The following is a 23794-nucleotide window of genomic DNA, read 5'->3' as shown; positions in this document are numbered from 1 at the left end:
AGAGGAAAAGGTGTGCTTAGCTAAATGCTGGGGGAATTAGTCACCACCAAAACTGAATGCCAAGAAATGCTAGACGGAGTTCTTTAAAATGAAAGAAAGTAATGTTGAAGAGTAGGAAGGAAAAATGGGAAGATTTAAAACTCAATAGTGAGAGTAACCATACAGACAAATTCACAATGCCTTAATGTTGTACAGTAGTGTGTATGAAGATGGTGAACAAAACAAGCCAAATAAGTACATTATATGTTTACATGAAAGATGTGAGGTGAGATATTAAAAATTCAAAATATGGGGAGGAGTGGAGTACGAATGTAGTGTTTTTATTGTTATGGTTTCTTTTTTTCTTAGCTTAATAATCATGCTATGTTGTAATCATTTTTAAATAACTTGTTATACTCAAAGATGTCTTTGTACCCTCAGAGGAAAAACAAAAAAAAATCTGTAAACAAAAAATAATAAGCAAGAAATCAAAACACTATCACAAATGAAGTAAATCACTTAATCAGAAAAGGAGACTGTAAGAAAGTGGAAAGGATAGGAAGGAACTACATTAAAATAAGAAAAGAAGTTACAAAATGGCTGTAGTAAGTATTTGCATATTGAGACCTCTGCAGGGCCAAGGCACACAGCAGGCCTGGTACACCCCTTCCCAGGTGGGACAGACACTTGCCAGAGCAGGACCACCCCTTCTGACTACCACGGGAGCTGAGATCCAGGCCAGAGTGCCCACACCAGCCCACCCAGGATCCAGGCTTTGAGTAGACCCAGTTCACCCCTCCCCTAGTGGGGCAGACACTCACCAGAGCCTACCCAAGGCGCAGGACCACCCTTTCCCACCAGCAGACTACTGCAGTAGGTCAAGCCCAGCAGCCCAGATCCACCCACTCCAACTTTAGTAGGACCCAGACCCAGGATGCAGTAGCATTCATTCAGGGACATCAGCATGGTCTGGAAGCCCAACACGAAGGTGAGGTACAGACAATCTGCATGGGTACTATGAGAATATAGAGAAGAAACTGTAATATCTCAGACCTACACTGCAAAAAAAGGAAGACACATAGACAACATGAAAAAACAATGGAGGAAAGTGCCCCAAACAAACCAGGACACTATAATAACAGAACCTATGGACAGCAAAGTTGATGAATTGTCAGAGAAGGGGCTCAGAAGGTTCATAATTAAAATGATCTATGAAATAAAGAATGATCTAAATTAGCAAATATAAGGAAAGATTGATCACTTCAACAATGAGATAAAAGAGCAAATATAGGTAGCAAAAGATTACTTCAAGAGAGAGATACTCTGGAAAAAAAACTGGAAATCTTTGAAATGAAAAATAAATGAAATAAAAAACTCAATAGAAAGCATAACAAACAGATTAGCTCACTCGGAAGAAAGAATGTCAGAAAATGAAGACAAAGCATATAATATGGAAAATATAGTTGATCACAAAGTGAAGATAGTTAGACACCAGGAACAGAAAATCCAAGAATTATGGGACAGCATCAAAAGACCAAATATAAAAGTTATTGGGATAGAGAAAGGCACAGAGTTTCAAATCAAAGCAATGCACAATCTATCAGAAAATTTCCCAAGCATAAAGAATGAATTGGAAAACCAAATACAAGAGGCTTATAGGACACCAAATATACAAAATTACAACAGATCTACAGCAAAACATATTATAGTGAAAAAGCCTAGCATTCAGAATAAGGATAGAATCTTAAATGCTGCAACAGAGTGTAATCAGATCATATATAGGGGGAGACTACATTGAATATCTGCAGATTATTCAACCCAGACCCTAAAAGCCAGGAGATCATAGAACAACATATACCAAGCTCTGAAAGAAAATGGATGCCAATCAAGCATCTTATATCCAGTAAAACTAAGTTTTAAATTTGATGATGAAATAAAAACCTTCCATGATAAAAAAAGTCAAAATAATTTACAACTAGAAAGCCTGCATTACAGAACATCCTCAGCAAAATATTCCAAAAAGAGGAAATGAAATACAATGATGAAAATCAGGAGAGGGAGGGATTACACTAAAGGAAAATCTAATCAGAGGGGAATCCAAGTCATGTTAAATACCAAAAAGAAACAAAAATGTTTGGGACAACATATCATTTCTCAATAATAACCATGAATGTTAATGGCCTAAACTCACCAATCAAAAGACACAGAATAGAAAACTGTACTTAATAAAAAATACTCAACAATATGATGCCTCCAAGAGACTAATCTCATTGAAAAAGACATTCACAGACTGAAGGTGAAGTGTTGGGAAAAATCATACCCATCACATGGACTGTAGAATCAAGCAGGGATTTCCATCCTCATATCAAGTAAAGTAGACTTCAACTTAAAGTTGAAGTGTAGTATGTAGTACTGCTCAAGAGAACCATATACCAACAAGCAGCTATGTTCATTAAACAAACTCTTCTCAAGTTCAAGAGTCAAATAGACCAAAACACAATAATTTTGGGTGACTTTAACACACTTCTTTCATTACAACATAGATCTTCCAAACAAATGCTGACCAAAGAAAGATAGAACTCAATAATGTAATCAATAATTTAGACTTAACTGACACATAGAGAATATTTCATCCTTCAATGAGAGAATATACTCTCTTCTTAGCAACACACAGATCCTTCTCTAAAATAGACCATATCCTATGCCACAAAGCAACTCTTAGCAAATTCCAAAAAGTAGAGTTACTGCCCTGAATTCTATCAGATCATAATGGAATGAAATTAGAAATCAATCATCAAATAAGAAATAAAATCCACTCCAACACCTGGAGACTAAATTATATGCTACTGAATGAACAATGGGTTACAGAAGACATCAAGAAGAATGTTAAAAAAAAAATTAGAGGTGAATGAGAAAACAGATAAAACATATCAAAATCTCTGGGACACTGTGAAAGCATTTCTAAGAGGAAAGTTCACTGCATAAAGTTTATTCCTTAAAAGAAGAAAAAGACAACAAATAAATGACTTAACACTACATCTCAAAGCCCTAGGAAAAGAAGAACAAATCAACACTAAAAGAAGTAGAAGACAAGAAATAATTAAAAGCAGAGTGGAAATCAATGAAATTGAAACTAAAGAAACAATTGAAAAAATTGACAAAACAAAAAGTTGTTTCTTTGAAATAATAAATAAAATTGACAGACCGTTAGCCATGCTAACGAAGAAGAGAGAAAACTCAAATCACTAACATACCTAATGAAAAAGAAAATATCACAAAAGACACTACAGAAATACAGAAGATAATTAGAAATTATTTTGAAAACTTGAACTTCAATAAAATAGAAGATATCAAATGCATTGACAAATTTCTAGAGTCATATAATTTGCCCAAATTGAATCAGGATAATATACACAATTTAAACAAATCAATTTAAAGTAATGAAATAGCAGACACCATCAAAAGTCTACCAACCAAGAAAAGCCCAGGACCGGACAGTTACACAGCTGAGTTCTACAAGACCTTTAAAGAAGAACTAATAGCAATACTCTCCAATTTATTTCAGGAAATAGAAAAAGAAGCAGCACTTTCAAACTCATTCTATGAGGCCAATATCACTCTGATGCCAAAACCAGGCATAGTCACATCAAAAAAGAAAAAAAAAAAAAAGGAAAGAAAACTTCAGACCAATATCTCTAATGAACATAGATGCAAAAATTCTCAATAACATTCTGGAAAATCAAATACAAAAACATATCAAAAAGATCTTGCCTCATGGTCAGGTGGGATTCATTCCAGAGATGCAAGATTGGTTCAACATACAGAAATCAATAAATGTAATTCGTCATATCAATAGACTCAAAGATAAAAATCATATATGTGATCATCTCAATAGTTGCAGAAAAAGCATTTGACAAAATACAGGACCTCTTTATGTTAAACACACTAGAAAAAGTAGGGATGACAGGAACATATCTCAACATCATAAAGGCTATCTATGCTAAGCCCCAGGCCAACATCATTCTAAATAGAGAAAAATTGAAGGCATTCCCTCTAAACACTGGAACAAGACAGGTATTCTCTCTTTCACCACTTCTATTTAGCATAGTTCTTAAAAATACTGGTAAGAGCAAATAGCTGAAAGAAATTAAAGGGATACATATAGGAAAAGAAGAACTCAAATTGGCATTATTTGCTGATGATATGATTCTATACCTGGAAGAACCTAAAAGTTACACCAGACAACTCCTAGAACTAGTAAATGAATTCATCAAAGGAGCAGGATATAAAATCAACACCCATAAATCAAAGGCATTTCTGTATATCAGTGACAAATCCTCAGAAAGGGAAAGTAGGGGAAAAAAGATTTTCAATAGCCTATAAAAAGAAAATACTTGGGAATGAACCTAACAAAAGAGGTGAAAAACATCTATATGATACAAATTACAAAACCCTAAAGAAATTATATAAGACCTTTGAAGATGGAAAGATCTAACTTGCTTTTGGATAGGCAGAATTAATATTATCAAAATGACCATACTTCCAAAAGTACTATACAGATTTAATGCAATTCCGATCAAAATTCCAATGGCATTCCTCATAGAAATAGATAAAGCAATTATAAACTTCATCTAGAAAAAGCAATTCTTATCAGGAAGAGTGAAGCAGGTGGCATCACTATACCAGACCTTAATCTATATTACAGAGCAATAGTAACAAAAACAGCATGGCATTGGCACCAAAACGGACTAGTAGACCAACAGTATAGAATAGAGGATACAGAGACCAACCCACAAAACTACAATTATCTTATATTAGACAAAGGTGCCAAGAACATGAATTGGAGAAAAGATAGCCTCTTCAATAAATGGTTCTGGGAAAACTGGAAATCCATATGAGACAAAATGAAATTAAACCCCTCTCACCATTCACAAAACTCAACTCAAAATGGATCAAGGACTTAGGAATACAACCAGAGACCCTGTGTAGGAAGAAAAAGTAGGCCCCAATCTCAATCATGTGGGATTAGGCCCCAACTTACATAATAGGACTCCTACAGCACAAGAATTAAAACCAAGAATGAATAAATGGATGGACTCAAACTAAAAAAATTTCTTCTCAGCCAAAGAAGCAATCTGTGAGGTGAATAGAGTGCCTACATCTTGGAAGCAAATCTTTCCCCCTCACATATCAGAGTACTAATCTCTAGGGTATATAAAGAACCCAAAAAGCTAAACAGCAAAAATCCAAGTAACCCAATCAATAAATGGGATAAGGACGTGAAGAGACAATTCTCAGAAGAGGATATTCAATCAACCAACAAATATATAAAAAAAAGTTCATCATTTCTAGTAATTAGAGAAATGCAAATAAAAGCCACTCTAAAGTATCAGCTCACTCCAGTCAGAATGGCAATTATTATGCATACAAACAACAATAAGTGTTGGCAAGGATTTTGAGAAAAAGTTACCCTCATACACTACTGGTGGGACTGAAAATTGGTGCAGTAAATATGGAAAGCAATATAGAAATTAATTGGAAAATTGGGAATAAAATTGCAATTTGACCCAGCTATCCCTCTCCTCGGACTATACCCAAAGGACTTAAAAACAGCATACTACAGGGACACAGCCATATCAATATTCATAGCAGCACAATTTACAATAGCTAAACTGTGGAACCAACCTAGACACCCTTCAATAGATGAATGGATAAGAAAAAGTGGCATATATTCACAATGGAATATTACTCAGCAATAAAAGAGAATAAAATCATGTTACTTGCAGGTAAATGGATAGAGAAGATAATGCTAAGTGAAATTAGACAATCCCCCCCCCAAAAAAAATGCTGAATGTATTTTTTGATATAAGAGTCTGATTCATAATGGGATAAGGAATGGGAGCATGGGAGTTATAGGCAAAATCTAGATAAGGTAGAGGGGTTGGAGGGGAAAGGAGGAGGCATGGGGTTATTAATGATGGTGGAATATCACGCTCATTATTATCCAAAGTACAGGTATGAAGACATGAATTGGTGTGAATATACTCTGTATAAAAAAATTGTGCTCTATATATGTAGTACGAATTGTAATGCATTTCGCTGTCATATATAAATTTAAAAAAATAATGAGGAGAAAAAAAAGACTTTCCCTTTGATACTTTATTTAAATGTAAGCATGTTAAATTCTCTAATAAAAGACGTGAAGTAGTTAAATGAATAACAAAAAAAGAAAAGAACCAACTATACATTTCTGACAAGAAGCACAATTCACCTCTAAGACTCACAGAGACTAGAAGTAAGGGTATGTAATAACATGTTCCATGAAAATAGAATCTAAAAAAAAGCTGGAATATCCACAGTTACATCATGAAACCATACCTTAAATAAAAATCCATAGGGCCAGAGGTGTAGCTAGTGCTAAAGTGCTTTCCTAGAATGTGTGAGGCCCTGAGGTTAATCCCCAGCACCACCAAGACCAAAAAAGGAAATAAAAAATAAATTTTAAAAAATTATACAAGAAAGTAATTAAATAGTGATAAAGGGTCAATTCTGCAAAAGGAAATAATATATGCTTCCAATATTTGCGCATACAGATAAATAAAGTAAATATTAATAGATGAAAGGGAGAAATCAACTCCAAAACAATAATAGTATGAGACTTGCACACCCCACTTTCAATAATGCACAGAATTGTTCAGGCAGAAAATCAACAATGAATCAGCAGAATTAATTGTCTGTTGACATCTACAGACCTTCCATCCAACAAATGAAGAATGCATGTTCTTCTAAAATCATGGAATAATTTTCAAAATAGATCATATTATAGGCTACAAGACAAATCTCAATAAATATTTTAAAAATTGAGATCATATTCATTTATCTTTTCCAAACATAGCATGACATAATAAAACTAGAAATAAATAAAAAACTTTATATAAATCCAGGGAATTTAAACAAACTCAGTTTTGAATAACGAATAGTAAATAAAGTTTAAAAAATTCTTGCAACAATTGAAATTGGAAACCTAGCATACCAAAACCAGTGCTATACAACAGAAGCAGTACTATGAAGAATGTTCACAGCAGTCACACCTGCACCAAAAAAGTAAAGACCTAAAATAAAGAACCTATCTTTGCATCTAAAAGCAGTAGAAAAAGAACAAAATTCAAAATTAGTAAAAGGAAAGAAATAATGATCTAAGAAAAAATGAGTGGAACACAAAATTTAAAAAACAACACAAAAGAAAAGTTAAATAAAGAGCTGTTCCTTCAAAAAAATAAAGAAAAGTGACAATTCCCTAGCAAGACTATTGAGAAGACAGAGAATATTCAAACAAACTAAATCAGAGATGAAAATTAAATTATTAAAATTGGCACTGAAGAAATACAGAGAAACCTTATATATTGTTATGAACAACTTATACCAAAAACTTGATAAGCTAGAAGAAAGGAAAACAAATACCTGGAAACGTACACCTTGCCAATATTTAATCATGAAGAAAAAGGAAAACTGAACAGCCAATGGTGAATAATGAGGTTGAATCAGTAAACAAAATCTGCCTTCAAAGAAAAACCAAGGACTAGATGGCTTCACTATGAAGTTCTACCAAATATGTAACATATGTTATTTTCATTTTTAAGTGTTTCCATAAAATTGAAGAGGAGGAACTTTTTCCAAATTTCTTCTATCAGGCTAGCATTAATTTCCCTGATACCAGAACTAGACAAGGACATAACAAAAAACAAAGCTACAGGTCAATATCCTCAATGAATGCAGATGCAAAAATTCTCAAAAACAACTAGCAAACTGAACTGAATCAAATGACATATTAAAAAGAGATTGCACCATGATTAAGTGGGAATCATGCCAGGGATGCAAGGATGGTTCAAAATATGCAAATCAATAAACAAGATATACAGCATCAACAACATGAAAGTCAGAAATTTATAATCATTCGATCCTCAGCACCACATAAAAATAAATAAATAAAATATTGGGCTGGGGATGTGGCTCAAGCGGTAGTGCGCTCGCCTGGCATGCGTGCGACCCGGGTTCGATCCTCAGCACCACATACAAACAAAGATGTTGTGTCCACCGAAAACTAAAAAATAAATATTGAAAAACTCTCTCTCTCTCTCTCTCTTTAAAAAAAAAAAGAAATATATAATCACCTGAATAGATGTAGAAGAGGCATTTGATACAAACTCACAATCCCTTCATGATAAAAACAGAACACTTAAAGTATCTCAATAAAGTGTATAAATGGTAAGTCAACAGTTGCAACCACACTGAATAGAGAAAAGCTGGAAGCTTTCGCTCTAACATCTGGAATAATAATGCTATTTCCACTACTTTCATTCTAGCAAGAACAATCAAGCAAAAGAAAGAAATAAAGGGCATCTTAATTGGTAAAGAGGGAATCATATTGTCATTGTTTGTAAGACAATATTGTCTTAGGTAGAGAAAATCCCCCAAACTCCAATAAAAAGCTATTGGAATTAAAATTAATTCAGCAAAGTAGCATGATACAAAAATCAACTTACAAAAATCCTTAGTGTTTCTGTGCACTAATAGCTAATTGTCTGAATTGGAAATCGAGAGAGATTCTTCAGCTAAAAAATAATATCAAGTGCCAAAAAATGGATATAACTAGAGAACAATATGGAAAGTAAAATAAATCACATGTAGACAAATATTATCTATTCTTTCTCATTAATGGATGTTTAAAAAAATTGATCACATTGTACAATAGCGATAATATTCTCTAGAACAGGGTCAACTGTAATTCATAATAACTTATTTTGTATTTTATAAATAACTAAAAGACAGAAGCTGGAAGTCTCCAAACACAAAGCAATAAGAAGATGCATTGTTTTCATATAGAACAAATAATGTCCACCTTATATATGTTCTCCTGTTTTCAAATGTAAATTAAGATTAACAAAATGATGGATATTATAATAACTTTGTATACATAGTAATCTTTGTCAATTAAAATTTTCACATGTAGTAGATATACTACCAAACATTTTACCATGGAGGATTCAGTAAAATATTTTATTAACAGACAGAATTATATCCTTAGATATTCTAATGGAGAGAATGGGGAGTTGAATGTAACTTGGGCTTTTCTTCTTTAAGATGAGCACATGCCCCCTTAGCAGATTCTTGTTTGCTATCTTACTGTCTCAAAGGAAAGTGTCTCTGCTGCTGCCTATTTTAGTTGCTTTGCCAAGGTTAATTACACAGAGGGCTCAGTAAGTGATGTCTGAACCTGGGCACTAAGGATACTTGACTATTAAGTCAGGTAATCCCAGTGTGCCTTGCAGAGAGAGAGCAGAAAACATAAATATCAGGGAGTGAAAATATTAACTGTCTGCTCAGAAAGATCAGAGCATCACTCTTTGCAACCCAAATAAAATTCTTTTTTTTCTTCTCTCTCTCAGATTTTCTTATCAAAATGATGGAGAGCAAAGAAAATGTTTCCAATATTCAAAGTAAGAAAGAGTTTCTAAAGATAACATAACTACGTGAAACTTGGAAACTAGGAAAAGTCAAGACTCTCCAAAATATGTGTGCAGAGCAAATTTAGATGATGGTGCTAGCCCTGGACAAGTCACATCTTCCTTAACACAGCACAGTTAAACCCACTAAGGAGCTGTCAGCCAAAATGATGAAAAATTATCAAGAGTAAGTAAAGTAAGGTAGACGTGAGAACTGCTTTCTCTTTTGAGAGATCAGGGAAAGAAATATTTGTTGCTGTATTTTCCTGTAATTTTTTAAGCTTTGCTTCAACTTTTTAATATGGAAAATTGTAAGAAACATGTTTTTAAATTATTCACCAGATTTTTGACAAGACTAAGGACTTGGTCTGGGCATATTTAAGTATCCATCTAGTAATTTGTAGTTATCCATGCTGTGTAATTTAAAAGACACACTGAAATATGCCTTCCAAATCCTTGAAAAATATACCACAAAGAATATTAGATTATTTAAAATTTCAACATTTTCTAAATTGTAAATGTTCTTTTACTGTGAAAATTTTAAGTAGAAATGGTCCAATATTTCCTATTAGTTTAATGAAATCGTTCTCTTAATATCTAAGTGAGACAAATTACTGTCTATTGGGAGAACTTTTATTTCTTCCTCATTCACTGCACAACATTATCAAGGCAAGGATTTTCACCAAGACCTTTTTTGCCTGGTATGTATTAGAGGGGGAGGTCTGAGGGATGAGGTGACAGAAAAGATATCAACTTTTATTGACTTCATACCTTATTCCACTCATTGCACTTTTTGTGGTCCTGAAGTAGTTGAGAGACAATTAGTTCTTAGATAACTAAAATCAAAGAGCTAGTTATAGTAAATCATACCTGTATAAAAGAGAAACCATTAAGACATTGATTTTTATCTATCAAAGCCAAAATATGATTTGCATTTAAAAAGATTGAACTCATATGGAAAATCCCAGCAAACTTGAAAACAGAGTCCTGGTTTTTTTTTGTTTTGTTTTGTTTTTTGTTTTTTTCCTAAAATAAGCTCGTGATTAGCCTGAGAGGCTTGAGATGGGGGTGGGATATCATCAAGAGGAATAGATTCCATTTTATGGATGTCTTCAAAAACCTTGTGTCTCACTCAGAAGTAAATGCAGATGACACACGGTCATTGGGCAATATTGTTCAGTGTGCTCTGTTAGCATCTTCATCTAAGTCATACCACAGATCTGTGCCATTTCCCTTAGTTTTCTGCCTATTTTCCTGTGATGATAACCTGAAAGCAAGCTGAGTCTTGCCATATATACCACGTGGGATTTTCTAAGGCACATGGCCATAGGAAGGAAGAATTCATTTTTCTAGACCCACAGGACTCATGTTATTTGCAGGAATTTTTAAAAAGCAAACTGAGTTAATAAAATAAAATCATTTTTAAAACAAACTGCTATCTCCTGCAGAAACAACATTTCATTCAATGATAAGGAAATAGAAAAAGCCCAAGAAACCATGTTTCAGATAGTGCATATGTTCATTGCCAGCATTATAAATAATTAGGGCTGGCTGATTGGGGCAATCATTACTCTGTAAACAGAAGCACAATCTGTTCCTCTACATGAAGACTACATGTAATGATCAGGGATTATATCAACAAAATAAGGTGTATAATGCTGGTAAAAGGAACTCTATTAATATTTTATTTATCCTTCATTTGTGTCTACAGTATAATGCAAATATATTAATTAAGTAATGGTTTATGGCATAAGGAATAGTACTGATGGAAGGGTAGATGACAATGGCAGTGTTGAACACTAAACTTTAATTGCCTAGGTGATTCTCAAACATTACTATGTTTATGAAACTCTAAACTATTGTATTACAATTATTCTGCCTTCTAATTTCTCCACTAGCATCTGACCTCACTCCCATATTTCTTGGTGAAAATTTAGTAGATCCGTTTAATTCTCATGAATCTATGTTTGAGAAAAATTACTTTGATAATTCTAATTCAAAAGATGAATGTTACAGATTATAGAAAATGACAGTGAGAGTTTTATTACAAATTAAATGATTTTCTTGATAGGGAACCTATCCTGGTGCCTGGGAAATAGCAGATGCTACTTGGAATAGATTTGTTTTACATAGCTTGCGTGATGTTTGCCAATAGCCAAGTTCAATCAATCCCTGAAGCAGAATTAATAAGAGCGAGGGGGCTGAAAGCATCCAGAGCACTTCATTCCTTGGGAAGACTAGGGCCAAGAGAATGTCAGAGTGGCGCACTCTGGCAGAAGGACATTGGGAGTTTGGGAAGATGAGTATGGAGAATGGACGCTATGAAGCAATCATTACCTTAACACAACTTCCCCTAGCCTGCACTGGTGGAAAGATGTCTTAGAGGACAAAACTCAAAAATATTAGGAGAATTAAGAGGATTCTTTTCTTATAAAAAAGGAGAAGACATATTTACCCCTACTCAATAAAATATAAGACTGAAAAGAGAAATGAAAGTAATATTGTGTTTCTGAGAAAAACAGGTGAAATTTGAAGTTTGGGTAAAGGATCACATGAAAGACTATAAATGTACAAAAGGAAAAACTATAAGTCAAATAATTAAGGAGGCAAATGTTTACTTTAAGACACTCCAGATAAACATCATAGGTCTTTTCCAAATGATACAGTTGACCAAATGACTTCAGATGTGATTCACCGATAGCCCACTCACTAGGGACAGAGATCAGTGTGTATGGGGCCATATGCCATTTGGCAGAGTATGAGGCATTCTGTTCATAATTATGGAAATGAGAATTCATTTAGATAGTGTAATTGTCTTCAGCATGAGTTTCTTTCTAACAGCTTTATTGAGGTATAATTTGTAACATAAATTGCATATATTTGAAATACTCAATTTGATGAGGTAGGACATGTTCATACCATGAAGACATTATCACAGTAGAGAAAACGAACATATATCCTTCAGCTCCCCAAATTTCCTTGTTTCCCTTTTAGGTTTTGGTTTCATTTGTTTGTTTATAACTGTTGTTGTTTATTTCTTTGTTTTGGTAAAAACACTTAACAGGACATATACCCTCTTAAATTTTTTTCAGTGCCCAAATTATCAGTGCTAATAATGGCACCATGTTGCACAGCAGATCTCTAGACTTACTTATCTTCCATAATGAAATTTCATAGCCACAGAAAACTGTCCATTTCCCTTTCCTTTGCTCCTGGCAACCACCGTTCTGAATCACTGTTTGTTTCAATCTGACTATGTTAAATACTTCATGGAAGTGGAATCATGGAATATTTGCCCTTCTGTAACCCATTTCACTTTGATAATATCTTTCAGGATATTCATGATGTTGCATATTGCAGGGCTTCTTTCTTTTTATAGTTAAATAATATTTCATTGTGTGTGTGTGTGTGTGTGCTCATGTGCACCACATTTTCTTTTTATCCATTTTGACATCTGGGTTGTTTCCAAAGCTTTGCTATTTTTTTTTTTCTGCAATGAACACAGGAATGCAGATTTTTCTTTAGGATACTGTTATCTATTCTTTTGGAAGCATGACAAAAAGTGGGATTGCTAGATTATACAGCCAGTCTATTGCTAGTTTTCTGAGGAAACTTCATAATGTTTTCTTCAGTAACTATACCAGGTTACATTCCCACCAAAAGGTGCACAGATTTCAATTTCTCCACATCCTTATCAAAACACATATTTGCTGCTGTTAATAGATAACATAAGAGATATAAAGTAACATCTGATTGTATTTTACAACTTAATATGAGCTGTTAGAAAGCTGAATAGTCAATTTTTTTTAACTGTAGACTCCAAACCCCCAAGATTTCCAGTGTAACGAAGATTGTAAGCCATGAGTACACCTCCTGGGGATAACAAAATCACTAGAAAAGAGAAGTTAAAAACAAACAAACAAACAACTTGAATTTTCCTCCTCACTCAGCCTTTTCTTCATCCTGTACCTGGTTTCTGTTCACCGCAAAAGAAAAATTCACTGCTATTGTGCTCCTTACCTCAAAACTGTTGGATCCTAAGAAATTTATAATTTAATAATATTTTAGGTGAATCAATAGACTAGAAGAATGGAGAAAAGAGAAGGAATCCTGGCCAGGCAAAAAAAAGTGGAATAACGGTTTTTCAGACTGTGACTGTTCTGGGCCATAGAATTGTGATGGCATTATTTTTCCCTTACAAAAGGTAGGTTTATTTATTTATATCTATGACAAGCATTTTCCTCTAGAAACACTACCACTGAATTTGCTTATGAAAAATACAGAAAACTGGATGGCTAAATAAAAATTCTAATATGGATATGAAGAGATGAGTAGAATTAATATTACAAAGATGAAAAGGCTTTATCACTAATTACATTTGGTTATATCACCGAGTGTCCATGTGATAGAAATGGTTTTGGGATATAGATAGGAAAGTAAATTAAACAAAGAAGAAAAAAATTAAAAAAAAAAAAAACTACCTTAGTTACAATCAGGATTTCATAGCAATTCTTCTCTTACAGACATTGCAGTAAAAGCCTTTTAGTTATGAGTATTATCTGAAACATTCTCTACTTTTTTAAACATCGAAATACAAGTTACAATTATATAAAGGTACATTAAATAATTTCTTCAAAAATTAGTGAACATGTGTTATGTATTAGACACTGTTTTTGTGGTCACAAAGGATATAACAGAAAAAGAACAAATTCCTCGTTTTTAGAGTACATTTTCTATCCACTCTAACAATCTAACAATCTTGAGATTTCACAGAAATGGAAATTCAGTCCACATAATGATTCGTATGTGACAAATCAACTAATTTGTAAATTCTGAAGGCAGCAAAAGATCAAAGAAACAGTTGGATTGTTTTACAATAACATGATCCCTTAAGGAAATCTCCACTACTTGTAGACATAAAATTCAGTAAGGCTACTGGAATAGTACAAATATTGATTACGATGTAAAAGGAGAAGATAAACGTAGTCTAATTTGCTGATCTTCTATATGCACACCTTTTTGTTGTAGAATTTGAATATGTTTTTTTCTTCAAATATCTTGATTTTTACACAAGGATTAGGTAAATATCAAAGTTCTATGATGAGGAACCACACAGCAGTAACCACTTTCATCCTGCTGGGACTGACGGATGACCCAAAACTGCAAATTGTGCTTTTTATCTTCCTGTTGCTCACCTACATGTTGAGTGTAACAGGGAACCTGACTATTATCACCCTCACATTGGTGGATCCCCATCTTAAGACACCTATGTACTTCTTCCTCAGAAACTTTTCCTTCCTAGAAGTTTCATTTACTACTGTCTGTATCCCTCGATTCCTGTACAGTTTATCAACTGGAGACAATACTGTTTCCTACAATGCTTGTGCAACTCAAATATTTTTTGTTTTTCTCTTTGGAGCAACAGAATTTTTTCTCCTGGCAGCCATGTCCTATGATCGCTATGTGGCCATCTGTAAACCCCTTCATTATATGACCATCATGAACAACAGAGTGTGCACCTTATTAGTCCTCTTCTGCTGGGTAGCTGGCTTGATGATTATTGTCCCACCCCTAAATGTAGGTCTCCAGCTTGAATTCTGTGATTCTAATGCCATTGATCATTTCAGCTGTGATGCAAGTCCCCTCCTAAAGATCTCATGCTCAGACACATGGGTACTAGAACAGATGGTTATCATTGTGGCTGTATTTGCCCTCATTATTACCCTAGTCTGTGTGGTTCTGTCCTACACATACATCATCAGGACCATTCTGAGATTCCCCTCTGTTCAGCAAAGGAAAAAGGCCTTTTCCACCTGCTCATCCCACATGATTGTGGTATCCATCACCTATGGCAGCTGCATCTTCATCTACATCAAGCCTTCAGCAAAGGAAGAGGTGGCCATAAATAAAGGAGTTTCAATTCTCACTACTTCTGTAGCGCCCTTGTTGAACCCTTTCATTTACACCTTGAGGAACAAACAAGTGAAACTCGCTTTCAATGACTCCATAAAGAAGATTGTGTTTCTCTCAAAGAAGTAGAAGTTTTGATGAATCAAAGGAAAATAAAACATTCCGTGACCGTTTTATTGCTGCTTCTCACTTCATTGTTTTCTGTCTACATTTTAGTCAAATTAGCCTTCTCAATGGCATTTAACATTTCATCCTGATCTCCCTTTTATTAAACTCTTTATTCCTTCAAATAAAATTCATGCACTGTGTTTTCCCTCAGTGAGAAACTAAAAAAAAATATATAATTTCCAATAAATTAAGTTTTTATCTACTTCTGATTTAGGGAAATGGAGAAAATAATATTGCTCTTGGGAAGGAAAGAAAATAATATTTTAAATTGTGTAAATTATCTATGTGTTAAATTATATGACAATAGTGATAGCTACTTTTTTACTGTAATATGAATTATAAAATGAATAGCATAAATGCAACAAAGAAAATTAAAAAAAAAACAGAATCCCAAAACTGCAGAGACATGCTAAAATATATTAAACCAAATAAGGCATTCCAAGCTTATTACAATATTGGGAAAGGAAATATCAATAGGAGTTTATGATTCATCAGAATTGAGGATATCTTCACAATCTTTGGTAAGATTTAGTTGCTATTTTCTTATATAGCAGACCAACACCACTTAAAAATATATACTTAATTTAAAGCAATATAAACATTAAATCACTTATTATGCATTACTAATTCAGAATAGATGCATGAACCTTAATTGGAACACCAAATTCTAAGTTCCCACAAATAGAAAAACTAGTTAAATCACACAAAAATATATAATTTTTTAAAGTTATCAATGATATATAATGAGCAAAATAGAAATAAATAAGGAAATAGAAATGGTAATACAGATTTAAATTAAGATCAAAGGAATAATGCTTAAAATACTAAAAAAATAAAGAGGTTAGAGTTTGAAGCTATCAACAGTGTGCTTGTCATTGAAAGAAAAAGGAAAGAAAACCCCAACTATATGCTGTGTACAAAAGACACACTTCTGAGGCAAAGCCTTCCATAGGCTGAAAGTAAAAGGACAGAAAATTATATTCCCTGGAAAAGGCGCCTGAAAACAAGCAGGAGTAGCTGCTCTCATATTCAGCAAAGCAGACTTCAAGCCAAAATTAATCAGAAGAGACAAAGAAGTCCCTTCACAATGTATACAGAGCAATTCAAAAAGAAGATATCATAATATATCCCAGAAATTTTCAAAAATAGTAACTAAAGAGACTCTGGATTCCACTTATATATGTGGTGATTTGTACTTTTTCATCTATAATTGTATGTCTTCTCTCATCTCTTGTTTTATCTCATCTCTCCTTTTTTAGTTAGTTTGGCTAAGGGTCTATTAATATTATTTATCTTTATAAAAAACAAATATTTATTAAATTTTATTGTCTTTTTAAATTTTCTATTTCATTAATTTTATCTCAGAACTTTATTATTTCCTTACTTCATTAGTTTTATAATTAGTTTGTTTTTGTATTTCTAGGAGTTTGAGATGCATCATGAGATTGTTTATTTGGGATCTTTCTGAATTTTAGGTTTGTTTATGTGTTTGTTGTTTTTATTTTATATAGGCACTCACAGTTATAAACTTTTCTCTTCAAACAACCTTTGAAATGTCCCAGAGACTCCATTATGATATATATCTATTCACATTTGATTCTAAGAATTTATTGATTTATTTAGTGAAAGAATATTCAAATAGCAATCCGCATGGTACCTTTATCTTCTTGCTCCTTATTCATCATGGCAACTTCTATTTATGATTCAATTCTGGGTGTAATATGTATGCATATGTGTTTGTGAATAGCAAGGAACAAGAGCAGGTTTTGCTTGTTTACCATCTGTGTTTCAAAACAGATTTTTGATATCCAGGTTGCTGGAATCATGGGAAATTATCTACACATACAAGTACAGAACTTTGCTGCTAATTTTCTCTAGAGTCTGTTGAAATGATTCCAAACTCTCCAGGTAATTGCCTTGATAACAATAACTTATGAAAAAAAAAGAAAGTTGGGCCAGAGTTGTAAGCAATTGTATGTGAAGAGAGAAGCAAAGATTTGCTGAAATAAGTTCATTAAATGTAAAATTGCTGAGGAAGAAGGAAGGATGTAAATCAGTTAAATTTTTCTAGATGGAACCATTTTTTCTTCTTTCCTCCTCATGCTGAAAACATTACTTTTTCAAATAGTATGGTTACTAGAGGTTGAAGATCCATGACCATATACAATTACATGTCAAATCTTGCTAGAGAGAATACATGCTGATCTTTGGGGGTATTGACATCTGTGCAATAAAATGTGTATTAACAAAAAGTCCATACTAGTGATACAAGTTAATTGAATTATTAAGTTGTGATAAGATATTGCAATTAGCACACTTCACTGTTCAGAGATCTCAGTTTGGGTATCCAACTAACTCAAGTCTCCAGACTCCTTGCTTGCATAGTATGAGGTTTCAGTCTGCTTCCAAATTGACTTCATTCACAGTTACCTATCTCATTTAGTTTTTGCAGCCCCCATCCATTGGGAAGCCAGAGTAGAAGAATTCTTTTTTTGTGTGTGCTGGGGATTAAACACAAGCACCCTAACAACTGAGCTATATCCCCAGCCCTAGAAGAAATCTTAAATATGAATTTTATACACTGGTTCTCAGAATTCCCCAGTAGGATTAGTCTACTTGTACTCAAAGGGGTATTTCATTATCTTGAGATCATTATCTTTCTTGCATTGTGTGAGAGAGACCTGGAGATCCATTATGAGTTTGTAAGTTAGAATTCACAGTTTCATATTTGAAGTCTTTTGTTTTGTGACTCTATAGACCTGTAATTTGGAAGTTCAAGGCCTTGCCTAACCATTACTTCTGTTTTCCTCCTTATTTCTTTGGTCCAAGTGGCTGTTTTCCTCCTGAATTCCTGGATTCTTCTTCAGAACACTGCTATTCCTGTAATGTGCTTATGAGCCTAAGAAGTTTTTAAAAATATTTTTCCTGATGTTTTTATGATTCATTCATCATTCAAAAGTGTATTTCTCAATCTCTAGGTGTGTATGCAGTTCCTGTAAGATTTTTTTCCTGTTCACTTCTACTTTCAGATCCCTATGATCTGATAAGCTTCAAGAGATTATATCTTCTTATTTTTAAATTTTTATTTATTTATTTACATTTTGTAAGACTTGTTTGTGACCCAACATATGGTCTATTTTGGAGAAAGTTTCATAAGTACCTAAGAAGTGTAAGCATCTGTTTTGGGATGAAATATTCTATAAACATCTGTTAAGTTCATTGATTTGTAATACCCGTCTTAGGTAGTAAGCATCTTTGCTAATTTTATGTCTGGATGACCTATTGGTGAGAGAGAAGTGTTGACTTCACTTAGTGAAAGAACAAGACAAATAACAGAGGTCAAAATAAGTAAACTTATTTGAATAAACTGCAGAGATTTCTAGTCTCCTATTGACGAAGTCCAAATGGAGACTTTAAGCTGTCGCCACTTTCTCATTTTCACTGTAGAGTGTTGGAACTTTCCTCCAAACCAGCTCAGCTCATCATATCTGCTCTTGTTTTCTGCTCAGATTATGATTTTGTTGAACACCACTACCTGTTTGTCTTAAACTCAGTGAAAGAATTTCTTTTGGCTCCTTGGAGAGGAGCTTCTCTTCCTCCACTGAACACTATGTGCCCAGGACTGCTGCAATCTGTTCATGTTATTAATTCTCTTTCTTTTCTAGAAACTGCTATTTCTGGTTTCTAGCTCTCTAAGTTGTCTGGCATCATTTCCCCCATAGAGTTAATACCTAAATATCTTGGAGCACTGTTGTTTTAATTCAGTTTCAAGGAGTTGTTATGTTCTTGGGGAGGTTCCTCTAATTCACCATTTCTTCATATTGTGCATGATTTTTAAAAAGAGTATATATATATATATATATTTTTTTTTTTTTTTAAGTTTCCCATATGCCATTCTAAGAACTCTTAATAATTATGCAAATTTTTGTTTGTCTCAGATTTTTAAAGAGAGTGGCTTTTAAGCAAAACAAAACATATTTTAAAAATTACTTAAGAAGTCCAGTTTAATTAAAAATATTTTACATGATATTATACAACCAAAGATACTCATATATTTTATTTTAATATGATTTTAAAGAAAATCAATTTTGAATTTTATATTTCTAACATGATACAGTTTTCTTATTGAAGAACACAAAGTTAAATTCAGAAAGAAATAGTTTCAAAATTCTAGCCAGCTTAAGTACATAAATAATTATATATTAGCCACTAATTCTTAAACTAGATGGATCAAATTTATTTTTGACCAAAGTTTCATTATATTCTCTTGTTATTTCAATAAATTGTATTATTTTTCTAAAGCAGTAAGTATCTTTTTAAATCCTGCTCTGAAGGCTTGTTTCACTTGCTGATTCCTTAGAGTGTAAATGAATGGATTCAACATAGGGGCAACTGAAGTGTTGAGCACAGCTATCCATTTGCATAAAGTAACTCTTTCATTTGATGATGGCTTTATGTAGATGAATATGCAGCTGCAATAAGTGATGGAGACAACAATAATGTGAGAAGAGCAAGTGGAAAAGGCTTTTTTCTTTTGCTGAGCTGAAGGGAATTTGAGAATTGTCTTGATGATGTGAGCATAGGAAAGAATCACTAATAATAATGTGACAATGAGTGTTATCATAGCTATGAAAAAAGCTATCAGTTCTAGTAAATGTGTGTCTGAGCAAGAAAGTTGTAATACAGGAGAAATGTCACAAAGGAAATGATCAATAATATTTGAAGCACAGAAATCCAAGTCAAGACCCAAAATCAGAGGAGGAAAAACAACCAGGAATCCTGTTGCCCAAGAACCCAGGACAAGCTGAAGGCAAACTTTGTTGTTCATGATGGATGTATAATGCAAGGGTTTGCAGATGGCAACATAGCGGTCATAGGACATGGTAGCCAGAAGAAAAAATTCTGTAGTCCCCAAGAATATGTAAAAAAACAACTGAGATATGCAATCATTATAAGAAATAGTCTTTTCCCTAGTTACAATGGTGATTAGGAATTTGGGGATGCAAGTAGTTGTGAATGAAATTTCCAGGAAAGAGAAATTACGGAGTAAAAAGTACATTGGAGTCTTGAGATGGGAATCCAGCAGAGTGAGAACAGTGATAGTCAAGTTTCCCATTATACTCAACATGTAATTTAGAAGTAGAAATAAGAAAATCACAATCTGTAACTGTGAATTATCCGTCAATCCCAGGAGGATGAATTCTATCTGTCTTGAATGGTTCTTCATTTCTCTTTTGTGATTTTTAATCAATTTTAGAAATAAAAAAAATATGACAACCAAAAAAATGAAAAGTTGTTCTCCACTTCTGTACAGTGAATTGAAATGCATTCTGCTACCATGTATAACTAATTAGAACAAATTAAAAAAAAAAAAATAGAAACTACCTGAGTAGCTATATATCCAGAAGAATATCCATGAAAGATCCATATTCCCACTGAAGGGCCAATATTCCATAGGTGTTGAAGGCATAACCTGAAACTAGAAAACACAAACTGTTCATTTGGATTTTAAAAACATTGTAGAAGTCAACTTTCTTTTGGAAATTGATCTGCAAAACACATAATAGCTGATTTTTTTCACCCTTCCATTCAAGCTCAGTTAACTGTAACAAATTACAAATATATCCAGTTGATAAAATAATTTCATACAAATATTGCTTCAAGAATCAAAAGCATTTAATTAATTTTTAATTTCATCTGAAAACAATTATTCCAGTATAGCGAATGAAGATCTACAGTTAAATTCTGAACCTTTAAATTTCATATTAAAGTGACATAATCCTTATTGGTACCTCTTACAACTTCTCTATGACTGATGAAAACATGAAAATTTCCCAAAAAAAAATGTATTATTTTATATTATAAGAAAATAAATATAAGTATAATCTAAGAAAATTTAAAAATATTAAGTATATATAATCCTAAAGGTGTGATAGGAGCTCTATGACTCTGAAATCTGCTGAGAAATATGAAGCCTATGGATAAAATAAAATGTCCCACTTTTATTATGAAATCAGTTACATAAGGAACCTGGGTCCAATCCTCAGCAGCACATAAAAATAATAAATAAAATAAAGGTATTGTGTCCAACTACAACTAAAAAATAAATATTAAAAAATTAAAATGCAATGAAAGAAAACTACAAGAGAATTTAAGAAATTCTATTTGCAACATCTTTGTTTAGTGATACATTGTTAATAAATATAGCATTAGATTTTTTTCAGTAGCATAATTGCTCTATCAACAAATTTTCTAACTCTAAATGAAGGATTAATTATACTGATTTATTTTAGTATCTAAATTCAGATATAACGTTGACACATTAAATATTTTTTTTGTTATAAAAATTTTACAAGCCTGATTTCAACTCCTACAAAATTCATAGTTATTCACTGGGATGCAACTGTAATTGACTTGATTTAAAATGAATATATTCTTTAGATAAATACTAATAATGACACTTTATGTAGTAAGATCAATATTCTAGCATTTTAAAAGTTTGTTTGTATTATTTGAAAAAAAAATCAATAGTAAAGCCAAATCTCTGATACTCCTGGGGAAAGAATGAAAAAATACATCTTTTTGTAGCAAAAAATACAATTTTAGAAGTGAAAGTAGATAACAAATTTTTAAATTTAAAATAAAATTATAAGGACATCTCCTAGCCATCTTTATGAAAATGAAATTAGAAGTTGAAAGGTAGAGTAAAATTTTTCTGAAGAAATAGCCAAGTATAATTTGGCAAACTATGAAAATAACCAGAAAATAACTACAATGAAAACTAAAACTTTAAATAAAAATCTATTTTCTATCTTTGATAAATTCTAAACATTTTATTGGCCTATTAATCAACTATAGAATATATTCTAAGAAGAAATATTTTTCATTTTATTGAAATACTTCTAATAAATACAGAAAAAAATAATGGGTGCTAGCAATGTTCAAATAACTAAGACTTAGAAAAGGGACACAAAAATCTTCTTTTGCATGGATGCAATGCCAGACTACTAGATAAAACTATCAAATGAAGAATAATTTTCAATGAAACATTTTGCTGCAAATAAAACGTTGAAAATATAGTTATATATAAAATATGTATAAGCTTTAGAATTATAATATTAAGTTCAAAAACAAGATAACATACATTTGATGCTTTATATACAATACTATTCCATACACAATACAATATGATTGATTGATACATAGAGAGATATGTAAAGGTAGTCTCAGAGAGAGAGAGAGAGAATGTACTCACATGTTTGCATCTGTGTGTCAAAATACATTAAGGTTGTTGCAAATAAAATTTCTCTGTTCTCCCCAATGATTTTTGCCAGCAGGAATGACTAAATACTCTCAATAGCTGTATGTACCAGAAAAAAAAAAAAAAAAAAAAAAAAAAAAAAAAAAAAACGATATTAAATCATAGTTGAAAACATTTTTGGTTCAATTTTATATGAGAAGCTGTTGTGCTGCCAGTACTATGAAAAATATGTTATTTCGTACTACGTAGTTTATTTTCAGCTTAAATGATATAATGATAATTCAAAAGTTAGTAATTACTTATCTTCATTTTACTGTATACATTAGTATATAGGTCTAAAGAAATAAATTAGAGAATGTCCTTTTGAATTTTATCTTGTAAAATAGATTCTTTAATTAAAACAATATTAAGCTTTTAAAGCACAGCAGGATCAAGAAAAAAAGGCATTAAGAATTGATTAAGTCTTAGAAGTATTTTTTAACAAAACTCAAAACTCTACAGCAAAACTGATGCTCACTACTACAATTCAGTGCTATTCTGAAATCTATAACTAATTAAAATTTTAAAGAAAAATTATATACTATAAAATTCAAATAAATACTTGATTGGGACATAAAATATATTTACTCTATAAAAAATTTATAAAATATCTAATCTGATTTGGTTCTTATAATATGCACAATAAGAAACAAACTGTTACAACAGTAAAACAGTTCAGTAATATGAACATATTTTTTTAAAAATCCTAAAAGGAAAACCTATTTTAGAATAAACAATATAAAACTTATCTTTCTCAAGAAATTATCAAACTCTCATAATATGTATAAGCTCAATGTTGTGGTATGGTTTTAAAGAGGAAAAGTATCATTGTAAATCCTGCACATACATATAATCATAATGTAATAATAATAATAATAATAATAATAATAATAATAATAATAATAGAATGGAGACCAGAGAGAGGAAGTTACTA

The 23794-nt window shown here is 32.4% G+C and overlaps 2 protein-coding genes across 2 annotated transcripts; one reads left to right on the top strand and one right to left on the bottom strand.

Moving 5' to 3' along the window:
* Positions 1–14582: 14582 nt before the first annotated feature.
* On the top strand, positions 14583–15521 carry LOC114087343 (olfactory receptor 6C2). The gene has a single exon (XM_027928775.2). It carries the CDS (start codon positions 14583–14585, stop codon positions 15519–15521), a length of 939 nt encoding a protein of 312 aa, XP_027784576.1.
* Positions 15522–19848: 4327 nt separating this feature from the next.
* LOC114087453 (olfactory receptor 6C70-like) lies at positions 19849–20790 on the bottom strand. The gene has a single exon (XM_027928948.1). It carries the CDS (start codon positions 20785–20787, stop codon positions 19849–19851), a length of 939 nt encoding a protein of 312 aa, XP_027784749.1. The 5' UTR covers positions 20788–20790.
* Positions 20791–23794: the final 3004 nt, after the last annotated feature.

The sequence above is a fragment of the Marmota flaviventris genome, chromosome 3 (assembly GCF_047511675.1).
Source record: "Marmota flaviventris isolate mMarFla1 chromosome 3, mMarFla1.hap1, whole genome shotgun sequence".
In the NCBI taxonomy this organism is placed as follows: domain Eukaryota; kingdom Metazoa; phylum Chordata; class Mammalia; order Rodentia; family Sciuridae; genus Marmota; species Marmota flaviventris.
This window is presented reverse-complemented; position numbering and strand designations above follow the sequence as displayed.

Excerpts from the sequence above, each read along its gene's own strand:
- LOC114087343 (XM_027928775.2), top strand. The coding sequence starts at position 14,583 with ATGAGGAACCACACAGCAGTAACCACTTTCATCCTGCTGGGACTGACG.
- LOC114087453 (XM_027928948.1), bottom strand. The coding sequence starts at position 20,787 with ATGAAGAACCATTCAAGACAGATAGAATTCATCCTCCTGGGATTGACG.